The 16,707-nt window shown below is 46.9% G+C and overlaps 1 protein-coding gene across 1 annotated transcript in view; it reads left to right on the plus strand.

Annotated features, from left to right (window-relative positions):
• Positions 1-16,707, plus strand: part of INTS4 (integrator complex subunit 4) — a 166,854-nt gene that overhangs the window by 146,212 nt on the left and 3,935 nt on the right. The window contains exons 21-24 of the mRNA XM_066249569.1: positions 4,182-4,241; positions 7,444-7,603; positions 7,818-7,961; positions 13,326-13,446. Coding sequence (XP_066105666.1) covers positions 4,182-4,241; positions 7,444-7,603; positions 7,818-7,961; positions 13,326-13,446 — 485 coding nt within the window. The remainder of the gene's footprint in view (positions 1-4,181; positions 4,242-7,443; positions 7,604-7,817; positions 7,962-13,325; positions 13,447-16,707) is intronic.

Consider the following 16,707-nt stretch of genomic DNA (forward strand, 5'->3'; position numbering starts at 1 on the left):
GAGATGGCCCTTCAGTGACAGATGGGTGCGTAGCATCCACAGCAGGGGTCTCAAACTCGCGACCCGCGGGCCGCATGCGGCCTGCCAAACAATTTTGTGCGGCCCGCAGACTAATCCACGAAGTTCAAAATATTTTGGATAAAATTAAGCCTACTTGTATTTTTCATTTCTCTAGCATCCTAGCTAGATATTAGCTTAGTCAACAGCAGTTGTGATGCGAACTACAGTTTCTGGTCGTTTTGTGACACTGAGTAAACTGCATGTACGATTGTGCTTGTTGTACTGATTTTTTTTTGTTTTCAACTGCAGTGAGAAAAGTGTTGCGTAACAGTTGCCTTTTGTAGACCTAGTGCGGCTGCCAGACAGCTGTGATCTTGCTCTGCGGCCCACATGCTGAGTTGAGTTTGAGACCCCTGATCTACAGCATGAGTACACTGGACAAAGGGATGGTTCGTGTCCCTGGTGGCATGATGTGAGATTTTATCATGCAACTCAGAATGGTGTGCATTTTGACACTTATGAATTGTTTATTTCTGGAATTTTTCATTTAATATTTTCCGGCTGTTGACTGCAGGCAACTGAAACTGCAGAAAGTGAAACCACGGTTAAAGAGGGGCTGCTGTGCTGGTTATTTCCAAGTGTGCTTATTCTCTGCCTTTTTTGTAGCAGTTTCTCTTGCTTTATCAAGGCAGTCTCTCCTCTTTCAAATCTCCTCTTAAATCTCATGGTGGTTACTTACTTGAATTTTTAAAAAAGATTTCTGTGCTTTCTTGCCTTGACTTTATCTCATTGAGGTCTGCTTGATCTCATTTACAGCTCCCGATTATCCTCATAACACCCAGTAATTTTCTTTTGTCTTTGCATACTTACACATGAAAATTTAGACTAGTTTACATTGGTAATTGGTATAGGCTTTCCCAGTACTTGTAGGTCAATGCTTGATTTCCCCTAATGGGCCTCATCTTCCACTGCTTTCCTTCTGGAAAACGGGAGTTCTTAGAGGAAGATGCCCGCTTTATATAACATGTAGGAGAGGCTACCTGCCCTCTCGGAACTTATATTTTAGTAGCAATCGTAGGTTTTTGGGAACCTTGACATCATTCTCTTACATGGTTTTATATAAAGGAAAGAGTATTTGTTGTTCTTCTCTGGAATTTTTCTCCTCCAATGAATAATGTATTGATATCATGTAATAAGATGAAAATAAATGTGAAGTTTCATGCAGAAATTACAAGAAATAAAAAAACAAAAGCTGGGGGAAGGGCACAAAGAAAACTAGATAGAAGGTGACAGAGGACAATCTGACTTTGGGTGATGGATATGCAACATAATTGAATGACAAGATAACCTGGACATGTTATCTTTGAATATATGTATCCTGATTTATTGATGTCACCCCATTAAAAAATAAAATTATTAAATAAATAAATAAATAAATAATTTAAAAAAACAAAAGCTAGCCCTGGCCCAGTAGCTCTGTTGGTTGGAGCATCATCCTGCAGTGCGGAGGCTGCCGGTTTGGTCTCCAGTCAGGGCACATACAGGAGCAGATCAACATTCCTCTCGCCCTGTCTTTCTCTCTAAAAACAAAAACAAAAAACCCTCACAAAAACCCAAAGGAAAAATCTGTGTGATTAGTAATTTACAGTGGCCTAACATGTTGCCTGGATTATTTATGTATGCAGTAAGATATTTGTTGTTTGTTTTTTTATTTTCCTTCTTTTCCAAGTGAGAGGAAGGGAGATAGACAGATTCCCGCATGCACCCTGACTAGGATCCACCTGGCAACCCCCATCTGGAGCCATGCTTGCAACTGAGCTGTTTTGTTTGTTTGTTTTGTTTTTTTGTATTTTTCTGAAGCTGGAAACGGGGAGAGACAGTCAGACAGACTCCCGCATGTGCCCGACCGGGATCCACCCGGCACACCCACCAGGGGGCGACGCTCTGCCCCTCCGGGGCGTCGCTCTGTTGCGACCAGAGCCACTCTAGCCCCTGGGGCAGAGGCCAAGGAGCCATCCCCAGCGCCTGGGCCATCCTTGCTCCAATGGAGCCTCGCTGCGGGAGGGGAAGAGAGAGACAGAGAGGAAGGAGAGGGGGAAGGGTGGAGAAGCAGATGGGCACTTCTCCTGTGTGCCCTGGCCAGGAATCAAACCCGGGACTTCTGCACACCAGGCCGACGCTCTACCACTGAGCCAACCAGCCAGGGCCATCTGAGCTGTTTTTAATACCTGAGGCAGAGGCTCCTGGGAGCCATCCTCAGTGCCCAGGGCTGATACACTGGCTGTGGAAGGGGAAAAGAGAGAAAAGAGGGAGGGGGAGGGGTAGAGAAGCCGATGGTCGCTTCTCCTGTGTGCCCTGACCGGGAAACAAACCTGGGACTTCCACACGTCGGGCCGATGCTCTACCACTGAGCCAGCCTGCCAGGGCCAGTAAGTTTTTACTGTAAATGAAACACCCTAAGTACTGTGAGGCCTAAACAGTAGAGATAAAGAGGAAAGAGTATAGTCTGTGTCTGTGGGCAAATTAGTAACAAAATCTTTTCCCCTACCACATGAGAATTTGGCCTTTGATTAATTTTTTTTTTTTTTTCAAATTATGGGAGAAAGTTTATTTAGAAAGTTACAAAGATAGTCAAAAGGAGCCAGCTGGGCTGCGTAAGCTCAGGAAACAAGTTACAGAAGCAAAAGAAGGGCCCTTGGAGTTTAGGAGAGGGAAGGGCAAAGATAACATGCATGGGCGGGGAGGAGCTTGCTCCAGAGAGGAAGAGCAGACTGACTAACTTTCTGGGTCTGTTCTCTGGAAACCTGGTATTGTCATCTATACTACTAAGTAACACAGCTATGGTAAAATGATCTCTGAGAAAATCATGTGTAGACTACAAGGAACTCGAATTATCTTTAGCAGACCTTATAGGTTTGGGCTTCATTGAGTACAGCAATTCTTTTATTTTATTTTATTTTATTTTATTTATTTATTTATTTATTTATTTTCTGAAGCTGGAAACGGGGAGAGACAGTCAGACAGACTTCTGCATGCGCCCGACCGGGATCCACCCGGCACGCCTACCAGGGGCTACGCTCTGCCCACCAGGGGGCGATGCTCTGCCCCTCCGGGGGGGTCGCTCTGCCGTGACCAGAGCCACTCTAGCACCTGGGGCAGAGGCCAAGGAACCATCCCCAGCGCCCGGGCTATCTTTTGCTCCAATGGAGCCTTGGCTGCGGGAGGGGAAGAGAGAGACAGAGAGGAAGGGGGGGGGGGTAGGGGGTGGAGAAGCAAATGGGCGCTTCTTCTATGTGCCCTGGCCGGGAATCGAACCCGGGTCCCCCGCACGCCAGGTCGATGCTCTACCGCTGAGCCAACCGGCCAGGGCCGAGTACAGTAATTCTTTTTATTTATTTATTTATTTATTTATTTATTTATTTTTTCATTTTTCTGAAGCTGGAAACAGGGAGAGACAGTCAGACAGACTCCCGCATGCGCCCGACCGGGATCCACCCGGCACGCCCACCAGGGGCGGTGCTCTGCCCATCCTGGGCGTCACCATATTGCGACCAGAGCCACTCTAGTGCCTGAGGCAGAGGCCACAGAGCCATGCCCAGCGCCCAGGCCATCTTTGCTCCAATGGAGCCTTGGCTGCGGGAGGGGAAGAGAGAGACAGAGAGGAAAGCGCGGCGGAGGGGTGGAGAAGCAAATGGGCGCTTCTCCTATGTGCCCTGGCCGGGAATCGAACCCGGGTCCTCTGCACGCTAGGCCGACGCTCTACCGCTGAGCCAACCGGCCAGGGCCAGTAATTCTTATAACTGAGAATATTCCTTGTAGGGAGCTCTGTGGGCTGCTGAGTGGACTGCTATGCTACAAGGACTCCCCCAGAGGACTGTGATATTACGCTGCCTGCAAGCTGTGCTCCTGTCCTGATTCTTAGTGACGAGTGCCAAGTGTGGCCTGTCTTTGGTTTTGAATGTCATTGAGCCTGATGGGCACTGTAGTGTTTTAATCAGATCTTGGGATCCTGGCAAATATATCTCCCAAGGTTTATTAGCAGTCCTATATTTCTCTTAAAGATTATTTTTATGGTGTAATATGCTCATTCACCTTTCATATAAGCTCAGGATTCTGGGACATTGGTCCTCACTCCTCAGTTCACAGATTTCATAAGCAAATAATTTTTTTTTTTTCTATAGAGTTGACCCCTTATTTGGGATGTGTGAAAAATTTTTACATGAAGTGGACTTTTTTCAGAGGTAAGTATTTGATCATTTTTCTAGTTTATTAAATCTTGATTATGCAGAGACTATCATAGAGTGACAAGAGCCATCATAAGCCAGAATTCTTGGTTTAGCCCATTCAGCCAAGCTATTATCTGTGGCAGGGTGCCCTAATTTGGGTATTTTTTTTAATGGTGTATAAACCTCTTCAACCTTAGCTTCGAACCTAAACATACAACAACAGGATAATAAAAATATCAGGAATCATATGGACTCAGTTGGACCATAAAAAGACAGGTATTATGTGGGAATCCTCATAAACTCTTGTTGAAAAGTCACAACTTGTCTGTTCTTAAATCACTGATTTTAAACTTGCATATTTCTCTAATCTACAAAAAATTGTCTTCTCAGAGTTCTGTATGATACAGATTCGAGAAGGGTTGGTGAAGAAGTGGGAGTCCAGGCAGTGACCAGACCCGTGGTGTACTGGCAGTAGAATACCAGGAGGGGGCGTTTATAGGATTTTAAAGCACCCCATTAAATCTGAGATTTCATTCTGCCATCCTTGTCCCTACCACCATGAACTTTAACCAAACCTGAGGTTATAGGACTACGCTTCTTAGTAATTTTTTTATTTTTATTTTTCAGAGAGAGAGAATGAGAGTGTGGGGGGTGTGGGAAAGGAGAGAGATGAGAAACATCAACTCATAGTTGTATCGTTTTATTTATTTTTAATTTTTATTTATTTTTTATTATTTTAGAGAGGAGAGGGAGAGACAGAGAGAGAGAGAGAGAGGAGAGACAGAAAGAGAAAAGGGAGGGAGGAGCTGGAAGCATCAACTCCCATATGTGCCTTGACCAGGCAAGCCCAGGGTTTCAAACTGGCGACCTCAGCATTTCCAGGTCGATGCTTTATCCACTGCGCCACCACAGGTCAGGCCTAGTTGTTTCATTTTAGTTGTTCATTGATTGCTTCTCCTGTGTGCCTTGACCAGGGGGCACAGGTGAAACCAGTGACCCCTTGTTCAAGCCAGCAAACATGGGATCAGTGATCCCACGCTCAAGCTAGTGAGCTGCACTCAAGCCAAGCTGGCGACCTTTGGGTCAGGTTGACGCTCTATCTACTGTGCCACAACTGCTCAGGCACTTCTCAGTTCTTTTTCATTTAAGTGGTAATAGCTTCCTATAGGGCTGGGTTGCAATACCAGCCTTCACCACTAGGTGCTGTTCTCTAGCAATTAAATCAGGAGTCCCCAAACTACGACAGGCTCATGCTGCCCCCTGAGGCCATTTATCCCGCCCCCGCCACACTTCCGGAAGGGGCACCTCTTTCATTGGTGGTCAGTGAGAGGAGCATAGTTCCCATTGAAATATTGGTCAGTTTGTTGATTTAAATTTACATGTTCTTTATTTTAAATATCGTATTTGTTCCCTTTTTTTTTTTTTTTACTTTAAAATAAGATGTGCAGTGTGCATAGGGATTTGTTCATAGTTTTTTTTATAGTCTGGCCCTCCAACAGTCTGAGGGACAGTGAACTGGCCCCCTGTGTAAAAAGTTTGGGGACCCCTGAATTAAATAGTCTAGCTTGGCTCTAAGACTACCTTCAAACGTGAACAAAGTTCATGCCTTTGGGTTTTAGATTGTTAAAGGTAGTCTGTTTTTGCACTGTTGGATTGAAGAGATTTTTGGAAAGGTGATAACTCTGAATTGCCAAAGTTCCTCATCTTTTTCAATCTGCACATTTTTTCTTTCTTTTTTTTTAAATGAAAAAAGGGGAGATAGGAAGATAGACTTCCGCTTATGCCCCAACCAAGATCCATCCAACAACCCCCTTATGGGGCCGATGCTTGAATCAACTGAGCTATTTTTAGCTCCTAAGGCTGATGTCCTGAGACCAACGTAACTATCCTCAGTGCCCGTGCTGATGCTTGACCCAATTGAGCCACTAGCTGTGAGGAGATAAGAGAGAGAAGGGGACGACGGAGGGGAAGAAAGGCATATGGTCGCTTCTCATGTGTGATCTGACCAGAAATCGAACCTGGAGCATATGCTAGGCCAACACTCTGCCCACTGAGCCAACCGTCCAGGGCCTCAATCTGCACAGTTTTTCTTAATTTAGGCTATGAGTCCCTGCACTGATGTCACGTCCTAAATGAAGTATTTTTTGACTAACCCTTCCACATGGCACAAGTACTGTTCAGTCAGTCAGAGCTTGGTATACGTTACTTTTTTAAGCCTGAATGAACTATCATCCTCTTAGAGTCTCAGTATTCCTATCACTTGAATATAAACTTTATTAAGAGAGGCATTTTTGCCTGGTGGTAGTGCAGTGGATAGAGCGTTGACTTGGGGCACTGAGGTCATGGGCTTGAGCATCAGCTCATTGACGTGATCACAGGATCCCTGGCTTGAGCATAATGTCACTGGCTTGGCTTGAGCTTCCTGGTCAAGGCACGTGTTAGAAGCAATCAATGAACAACTAAAGTACCAAACTATGAGCTGATACTTCTTATCTCTCAAAAAATGAAAACAAAACAAGAAACTGGCTGGATGGCTCAGCAGTAGAGTGTCAGCCTGGCGTGTGGAAGTTTTGGATTTGATTCCCGGCCAGGGCACACAGGAGAAGTGCCCATCTGCTTCTCCACCCTTCCACCTCTCCTTTCTCTCTATCTATCTCTTCTCCTCCCACAGCCAAGGCTCCATTGAAGCAAAGTTGGCCCAGGCATTGAGGACGGCTCCATGGCCTCTGCCTCAGGCGCTAGAATGGCTCCAGCCACAACGGAACAACGCCCCCTGGTGGGCATGCCGGGTGGATCCCGGTTGGGCACATGCGGGAGTCTGTCTGACTGCCTCCCTGCTTCTAACTTCAGGAAAATACAAAAAAACCCTACATTTTCTTCTCTTTTGCTCATTGTTATGTCCCCAGTATCTAGACTAGTACTTGACACTCGGTAAATCCTTGTTAAATTAATTAATGAGTCTGTAATATAAAAAAATAATCCTAACAGTTCACAGAATTTCTGGGAAGATTAAATAAGATAATGTAAAATACTTGGGAATATACCTGGCACATAATGGGTATTCAATTATTATGATGATGGTGTCACTAAGGAATAATTGTCCCAGTCGGGAACCATGAGCTCCTACTAGTCAGTACTTTTTCTTCCTTGACGTTTGGCAGATGTTTGGGGCTCATTCTGTGGCAAATGAATGCATAATTTGTTTCTGTTCCTCCAGGTGTTTCATTGCTGATTTGCCCCACCTGCAGGACAGCTTTGTGGACAAACTTCTTGACCTTATGCCCCGACTTATGACATCCAAACCTGCAGAAGTGGTCAAAATTCTACAGACCATGCTGCGGCAGAGTGCCTTCCTGCACCTCCCGCTTCCGGAGCAGGTCAGGGTCTGCGCCGTCCCCTTCAGCCCAAGCCCGCCAGCCAGTCCGCGCGGTTCACCTGGATGATCTTTCAGTTTTGGAGCAGCTGGGCCAGGGCCTTTCTTCTGATTGGCTCCCACATAACCCATTAGATGAGACAGGAAGACAAGGGTCCTGTTTTGCTCCCCAGGGATTCCCTGGCTTTAGAATCATCTTATTTTCTTCTTGTTTGCAGATCCACAAAGCTTCAGCCACCATCCTTGAGCCGGCGGGCGAGTCAGACAGCCCTTTGCGGTTTACATCTGGGTTGGTGGTGGCCCTGGACGTGGATGCGACTCTGGAGCACGTGCAGGACCCTCAGAGCACTGTGAAGGTCCAGGTCTGTCAGAGTGGCCCCACAGACACTGACGTCGTGGTGACACCTTTACCGACAGCACTCCTTTCACCTCTACTGAGGGGTGGAACTGGGGAGGGAGAAAAGAGGGCTCTTTCTGGAAGTGAGCCTGGGCTTGAGTCCCAGCTTCTGAACGTGGGCCAGAGCAGGCTACCTCAGCTCTGAACCTCAGACTCGATGCTGACAAACAGGAATAGGTGCCATTGAAACGAGGCGATGAGTGCACCCAGTAAGGGTTCACTGGGTGCCAGCACCCTTTCTCTTCTTACTATGTGAGGTTAAGGCTTGGTCTTTTCAGAGCTTCAAGCAGGCTACAACAAGCAAGTCTTTTTCAGGCTGTGGGTCAGTCAGCTTGGCAAACAAAATCTCTAGTTGGGGGAAAAGCAATCACTAGGGAGAATTTTTTCCAAGTTAGATATCAGAGACGTGAGAGATGTAGTAGGGACACTAAACCGTTTAGACAGTCTGCAGTGAAGCCCTACGGAGAGCACTGCTCTTTATCCATCCATCCCTTCCTGCTGCCCGTGCAGGAATGGTTGCTCTTGTACATGCTAAGTGCTAGTGTTGCAGAAGCACTTAGGTCAGAATTCCCGCCCTTGGGATGCTCAGTTTCAAGGAGAGACAGACAGATGGTTCTAGCCGAGACCCTAGACGTGTAGAGAGAATTACTGCAGAGTTGCTTCCAATTTATCACATGTATAAAAAATTTGCAATATAATTTTAAAAAATATTTTTGAAAATACTCTGGAGGGACACTTAATTTGGAGAGTGTGGTGGCGGCTGAGGAAGGAAGGCACTGTGGAGATGCCGGTGCGGGGGAGGTCTGGAAAGAGGAGTCAGAGCAAAGGGTAAGGGCAGAAGGGATGCGGCTGGACATAGGGGCGTGAGCACTGGCAGCCGCTGTCATCAGGACAGAAAGCAGGCTGGCGCCGGCAGGGAAGGCTTCCGTGAAGAGGTAAGGGTGAATCAGGCCTTAAAGATGGTAATAGTTTCCTTTCCTGACAGCAGAGGAAAAAGCCTCCTGGCTTCCCCGCAGGAATTACTATAATCATGAGACCTGCAGAGAACTAGTCCTGAGCTGGCTGTGGAGTTGTGCTGTGTGCGGTTGGTTTTATGTCTTATGGCTAACCTCCCACCCCAACACACGTTAGTAGTTTTTCACCCTCACTACACTTTAGAATTACTCAGAAAGCATTAAAAAGTGCTGATGTACAGGCTTCAGGAATTTATACCAGTTAAACCAAAATCTTGAGTAGGGCCATGGGTACTAGGTTTTCTTTCTTTTTTTTTCGTATTTTTCTGAAGCTGGAAACGGGGAGAGACAGTCAGACAGACTCCCGCATGCGCCCAACCGGGATCCACCCGGCACGCCCACCAGGGGGTGATGCTCTGCCCACCAGGGGACGATGCTCTGCCCCTCCGGGGTGTCGCTCTGTTGAGACCAGAGCCACTCTAGCGCCTGGGGCAGAGGCCAAGGAGCCATCCCCAGCGCCTGGGCCATCTTTGCTCCAATGGAGCCTCGGCTGCGGGAGGGGAAGAAAGAGACAGAGAGGAATGAGAGGGGGAGGGGTGGAGAAGCAGATGGGCGCTTCTCCTGTGTGCCCTGGCCGGGAATCGAACCTGGGACCTCTGCACGCCAGGCCGACGCTCTACCACTGAGCCAACCGGCCAGGGCTAGGTTTTATTGTTTGTTTGTGTTCAGCTCGTATACAGCATGGCTGAGAACCGCTGTTTCATACTGTTCCTGAAAAAATGTTCACTGACCAACTGAGCATCAGTGGGATTGTAGAATGATTGTATAAGGTTCATCTGCTGGACTCGACAGAACTCCCCTCCAGAGTGGCTCCACTGCACACATGGCCAAACTGTTCGGTGCCTGTGCAGTCAGGGAGGCAAGAAACTCGTTGCCTGGTCCTGAGGCAGCTCTGCTGGCTGGAAAGTGCTGTCTAGTCCAGACACCAGGCCTGGACAACTCCCCTCTTCTAGACAGTCCTTTGGGTGCTAGGGATTTAGCAGTGAACCCAGCTGAGGTCACATCAAGCTTATAATCTCTGTTAAAATAATGTATGTCAGCTAGTTAAAGTAGAATGTACAGGAACTCAATTCAGGTACACTTCAGTCCCAGTGCAGTCCTACTAGATTTTAGCTGATGATAGAAGTGTGATTATTTTTTTAAAAAATTTCTGAAATTCAGAATATAATTCATAATGGCCATTTTCTTCCTGTGACTTACTTGGGCCACAGATTTCTAAGTTGCACTTGGTAGGAATGAGGGAAGGCTTCCAGTGTCCATTTCACAGAGGGGGGCAGGGCCTTTCACCGTGGGCACTTGTGCTGAGAACGCTGGGACATTCTGCTGCCTTACCCATTTTCTTTTCCGAGCTCATTACTGTTTCAGTAATCCCGTCCCTCCTTCTTGATGAAGCCCAAGCATTTTCTTTAAATGTAACAAGGATCAGGAAGCTGGGATACCTGCATCTTCCTGCTGTAGTAGATTTCGGGCCTGGAGATAGAGTAGTGAGTAGCAGCTTTTTTTTTTTTTTTTTTTTTTTTTTTTTTCTGAAGCTGGAAACGGGGAGAGCAGTCAGACAGACTCCCGCATGCGCCCGACCGGGACCCACCCAGCACGCCCACCAGGGGGCGACGCTCTGCCCATCCTGGGCGTCGCTATGTTGCGACCAGAGCCACTGTAGCGCCTGAGGCAGAGGCCACAGAGCCATCCCCAGCGCCCGGGCAATCTTTGCTCCAATGGAGCCTTGGCTGCGGGAGGGGAAGAGAGAGACAGAGAGGAAGGAGAGGGGAAGGGGTGGAGAAGTAGATGGGTGCTTCTCCTGTGTGCTCTGGCCGGGAATCGAACCCGGGACTTCTGCACGCCAGGCCAACGCTCTACCACTAAGCCAACCGGCCAGGGCCAGTGAGTAGCAGCTTTAAAAAAAGAGGTAGAAGAGGAGGTGGCTAAGAGCAGGAGAGTTGAAGTGAGATTATGGGCAGGCTGAGACATGCCTCCCAGAGTTTCTTTTTGGACTTTATTTATTCATTTTAGAGAGGTGGGGGGAGGAGAGAAAGAAAGAGAAAGAGAAGGGCTGAGGAACAGGAAGCATCAATGCCCACATGTGCCTTGACCAGGGAAGCCCAGGGTTTTGAACCTTCAGCCTCAGTGTTCCAGGTCGACGCTTCATCCACTGTGCCACCACAGGTCAAGGCCAGAATTTCAAACTGAAAGACCCGTTCAGTTCTCTGCTTTGCCCTTGTCAGTATACAGTGTGTCTGTAAAGTCATGGTGCACTTTTGACCGGTCACAGGAAAGCAGCAAAAGACGATAGAAATGTGAAATCTGCACCAAATAAAAGGAAAACTCTCCCAGTTTTATACCTATTCAGTGCAGTTCGATGTGGGCTCACGCACAGATTTTTTACGGCTTCTTAGGTAGCTATCCTGTATAGCCTCTACAGACTCGTCACTGACTGATGGCCTACCAGAATGGGGTTTCTCCACCAAACTGCCGGTTTCCTTCAACTGCTTATCCCACCGAGTAATGTTATTCCTATGTGGTGGCGTTTCGTTATAAATGTGCCAATATTCACGTTGCACTTTGGTCACGGATTTGAATTTAGCGAGCCACAGAACACACTGAACTTTCCTCTGTACCGTCCACATCTTGACTGGCATGGCCGCGGGCTCCGCGTATACATGGTGTTATGTCATCATCTGCGCATGCGCACATGCTGCCACATCATCCTACAGAAACTGGGAGGGTTTTCCTTTTATTTGATGCAGATTTCACATTTCTATCATCTTTTGTTGCTTTCCTGTGACCAAAAGTGCACCATGACTTTACGGACACACTGTATTTGAATAGCACTGGTCCTATATGATTTGAAGATAAGCTTCATTTGTTCACTTAGTTCCTTTGTACACTGTGCAGTGTAATAGGCTCTCTCTAGAAACAGCTGTGAAGGTCCCTGACATGCTGAGGAAAGAACTCTGTGGCAGTTTGTGAGATTTGAAGAACTGGCCAGCAATTTGAGCAGATCCTTCATTGAGCATTGTCTCTGTAGAGAGACAAATAAACAGATTCCCAACTGCTTGCAGTCTAGAGGAGAGAATGCAGTTACAAAACAAGGTGTTTTTTTTATAAATTTTTATTAATTTTAATGGGGTGACATCAATAAATCAGGGTACATATGTTCAAAGAAAACATCTCCAGGTTATCTTGTCATTCAATTATGTTGCATACCCATCACCCAAAGTCAGATTGTCCTCCATCACCTTCTATCTGGTTTTCTTTGTGCCCCTCCCCCTCCCCTTCCTCCTCCCCCTCCTGTAACCCCCACACTCTTGTCCATGTCTCTTAGTCTTGTTTTTATGTCTCACCTATGTATGGAATCATGCAGTTCTTAGTTTTTTCTGATTTACTTATTTTACTCCATATAATGTTATCAAGATTCAACCATTTTGTTGTAAATGATCCGATGTGTACCCCCAAAACTCAGAGACATTGACACGCAAAGACACATGTAGCTCTATGTTCATTGCAGCATTGTTCACAGTGGCCAAGACATGGAAACAACCAAAAAGCCCTTCAATAGATGACTGTATAAAGAAGATGTGGCACATATACACTATGGAATACTACTCAGCCATAAGAAATGATGATGAAACAAGTTTTAGTTCTTGATGGATGGTGGTGGATGCTGGGCCATGATATGGTTCAGCCAGGGAGGGAGGGAGTCATCCAGATGGGGGTGCCTGGGGAGCTTTTCATGTCAGGATTAATATTTTTACCTCTCCTTGTACTCTATAGAGACAATTTATTCCTCTTCCTTGCTCACCATGGATTTGGGAAACATTTGCCAAACACTACTTTGTGCTGGAGTGGGGGGCTCTAATGATGTCAGTACTGTGGCCCTCCCCTGAAGTAGCAGTCTGTTGCAAAAGCTCTTGTTATCTTTCTTTTTCTCTCTCTCTTTTTTTTTTTTTTTTTGGTGACAGAGACAGAGAGGGACAGATAGGGACAGACAGACAGGAAGGGAGAGAGATGAGAAGTATCAGTTCTTCGTTGCAGCACCTTAGTTGTTCATTGATTGCTTTCTCATATGTGCCTTGACGCAGGGGGGTTACAGCAGAGTGAGTGACCCCTTGCTCAAGCTAGCGACTTTGCACTCAACCCGGCAACCTCGGGGTTTCGAACCTAGGTCCTCTGCATCCCAGTCTGACACTATCCACTGCGCCTCTGCCTGGTCAGGCTCTTTTTCTTTTGTTATGGGATTCACAACAGATGTTACCAGCACATTTGTTAAAAGGTCATGGCTTTTTCTCCCTCTTTTTCTTATTTCTGTCACTTCTTAGGTCTTATATCCAGATGGCCAGGCTCAGATGATCCACCCCAAGCCTTCAGACTTCCGGAATCCTGGCCCAGGGCGGCACCGGCTCATCACTCAGGTGTATCTATCCCACACTGCCTGGACAGGTAAGGGGTCAGTCCCAGGGCGGGCAGGAAGATCTGTCCTGGGGATCACACCCACCCTTAGGCATTTGGTGCTTTGCATGGCTGAATCAGACTTCTGAGGATTGTGCTTGATTTCTTAGGGAGCTTAAAATCTCAGACTGGGTACATTTAGACTAATTTGCTGCATTGCTTTGATTGCAAGAGGCACAAGATTTTGTCAGAAGATTTACAGTAGATTTTGTCACGGATTACAGTAGTGTGGAGACTCATGGAAAGGACTCTGGGGCTGGATGCCAGGAGACTCATTTTTCTGTCCTAGCTCTGCCAATGACTTACTGCATTACTTTGGACAAGCCACCTTCCCCTCTGAATCTGTTTCTTCACCTTTCAAATGAAGATGATAATTCTCAGTCTACTAGTTAGTTCTGAGAATTACTCTGATAATTACCTTCTTTTTTTTTTCTTTTTTCCCTGAAGTTGGAAACGGGGAGGCAATCAGACAGACTCCCGCATGTGCCCGACCGGGATCCACCCGGCATGCCCACCAGGGGGCGATGCTCTGCCCATCTGGGGCGTTGCTCTGTCACAACCAGAGCCACTCTAGCGCCTGAGGCAGAGGCCATGGAGCCATCCTCAGCGCCCGGGCCAACTTTGCTCCAATGGAGCCTTGGCTGCAGGAGGGGAAGAGAGAGACAGAGAGGAAGGAGAGGGGGAGGGGTGGAGAAGCAGATGGGCGCTTCTCCTGTGTGCCCTGGCCAGGAATCGAACCCGGGACTCCTGCACGCCAGGCCAATGCTCTACCACTGAGCCAACTGGCCAGGGCAACTCTAATAATTAAACAGTTGTATTTCTTACCAAAAAATTTTAAATCATTCTCTTTTAGTGTGTGAACAACTTAGTTCATTTTCCCCAAACAAGTAAAATGACAACAGTTACTGTCCTCCCCTCCCACACGGGCTGGTTTGTGGGGTAACCACAAAGCAAGATGATCTGATCTCGTTGACTTTGCCCTCCATACAGCGGCTGAGTAGAGCCTTGACAGTTGTGAAAAGACAGGAAAGTTGCTGAAGTTTCTCTTTTAATTCATAAGAATAAACTGGGCCATGGCTGGGTAGCTTGGTTGGTTAGACTTAGAGCATCATCCTGAAGAGCAGAGGTTGCCAGTTTGATCCCCGGTCAGGGCACATAGAAGAACAGGTTGATGTTCCTGTGTCTCTTGCTCTCTCCCTTCCTCTCGCTAAGTCAATAAAAAATAAACATTAAAAAAAAAAAAAAAGCCTGACCAGGTGGTGGTGCAGTGGATAAAGCATCAGACTGGGATGCAGAGGACCCAGGTTCAAGACCCCGAGTTTGCCAGCTTAAGCGTGGGCTCATCTGGTTTGAGCAAAAGCTCACCAGCTTGGACCCAAGGTCACTGGCTCGAACAAGGGGTTACTCAGTCTGCTGAAGGCCCGTGGTCAAGGCACATATGAGAAAGCAATCAATGTACAACTAACGTGTTGCAACACGCAACGAAAAACTAATGATTGATGCTTCTCATCTCTCCGTTCCTATCTGACTCTCTCTCTCTCTGTAAAAAAAAAAAAAGCTACTACAAGTATAGAGCCAGATATTAAAAAAAAAAAAGACCAGGCGGTGGTGCAGTGGATTGAGCATTGGCCAGGGACGCTGGGGACCTAGGTTTGAAACCCCGAAGTCACCAGCTTGAGCATGGGCTCATTAGCTTGAGCACAGTCACCAGCTTGATCACGGGATTGCCAGCTTGAGTGCAGGGTCGCCAGCTTGAGCATGGGATCATAGATATGACCCCATGGTTGTGAGCTTGAGCCCAAAAGTCACTGGCTTGAGCAAGGGGTCACTGGTTTGGCTGGAGCCCCCCGATCAAGGTACATATGAGAAAGCAATCAATGAACAAACTAAAGGGCCTCAACGAAGAATTGATGCTTTTCATCTCCCTTCCTTCTTGTTTGTCTATTCCTGTCCCTCTCTCTCTTGCTTAAGAAAAAAAAATTTTTTTAAAGGACCAGGCTCAGGCCAGTTGGCTCAGTGGATAGTGTCCGCCTGGCATGCAGGCATCCCAGGTTTAACTCCCAGTCAGGGCACACATGAGAAATGACCATCTGCCTTTCCCATCCCTCTCCCCCTTCTCTCCCTCTTCCTCTTCCATATGCAGTGGTTCGATTAGTTTGAGCATTGGCCCCAGGTGCTGAGGATAGCTCAGTTGGTCCAAGTGTGTCAGTCAGTCTTAGGTGCTAAAAATAGCACAGTTGATTTGAGCATGGGCCCTAGACTGGTTGCTGGTTGGATCTCAGTCAGGGAGCATGTGGGAGGAAAACTGTCTCACTATCTCCTCTCCTCTCAAAAAAAAAGAATAAAATGGGAGAACACAAGTGCAAAGACATTACATTTCAAGCCTAAGATGGCTTTGGAAACTTTAAAAGGACACTTGAATGGCAGAACCTAAAATGTAGGGGGACAGGTGGCCTCTCTGGTATTTCCTAGAACATTCGAGATAATTCAGAAGCGTGACTGTTACTGTAGAAAGGGTTTAGAAACAGCCAAATTTGGTTTATTTAAAAATAGGTAAATGCTTTCTGGAATTTTCTTTTCACTGTGTTTTAAAACACATGGGTAACTGTTGGATGCCATTATTAATGGTTTCCCTCTGTCAGAGGTATTAGGCTATGGGTATTAGTTATAGATGACTTTACAACGTTTTCAACAAAGAAGTGCTGTTGAATATTAGGGCAGCCCCCTCAGGGGACGAGTAACCCTGGGCCTGGCACTGGGCCTGAGGGCACACCCAGCAATGCTTTTACCCAGGCTCTGCCTCCTAAGGATCCCTCATCCCATAGCCTTGCTGGCTGCGTTCCTGTACCATCTGCCAAACCTATCCCCACAGGAAGGTAGAAGTCCTTATTCTCATCTCTTCTGATGAACAGATTCTAGCGATGGGGCAGCATTGTTGTGGAAAGGCCAAGGCTCAGGTCTTACATCACAGCATGAGAGAGCTCAAAAGAGCTTCAAAGTCCTGGCGGGCTACTGACCTGTCCCTGCTCACAGAGCATGTCATTGCCTGAGCTAGGGCCATAATCCAAGCTGTCCTGAGCCTGAAGAATTATAATTCATCTAGATCACCTGCCTCCTCTGAGGGGCTGCTACCCAATCACTATTATAAATCTCTTTTATAATTCTCTGCATAGCACTCAACTAACGTCAGATGTTTTCACATTTGTTTACTGCCTTTTCGATTAGGATGTAGGTTCCTTTAGAACAGAGAAC

Source organism: Saccopteryx bilineata, chromosome 1, assembly GCF_036850765.1.
Source record: "Saccopteryx bilineata isolate mSacBil1 chromosome 1, mSacBil1_pri_phased_curated, whole genome shotgun sequence".
Classification (NCBI taxonomy): Eukaryota; Metazoa; Chordata; class Mammalia; order Chiroptera; family Emballonuridae; genus Saccopteryx; species Saccopteryx bilineata.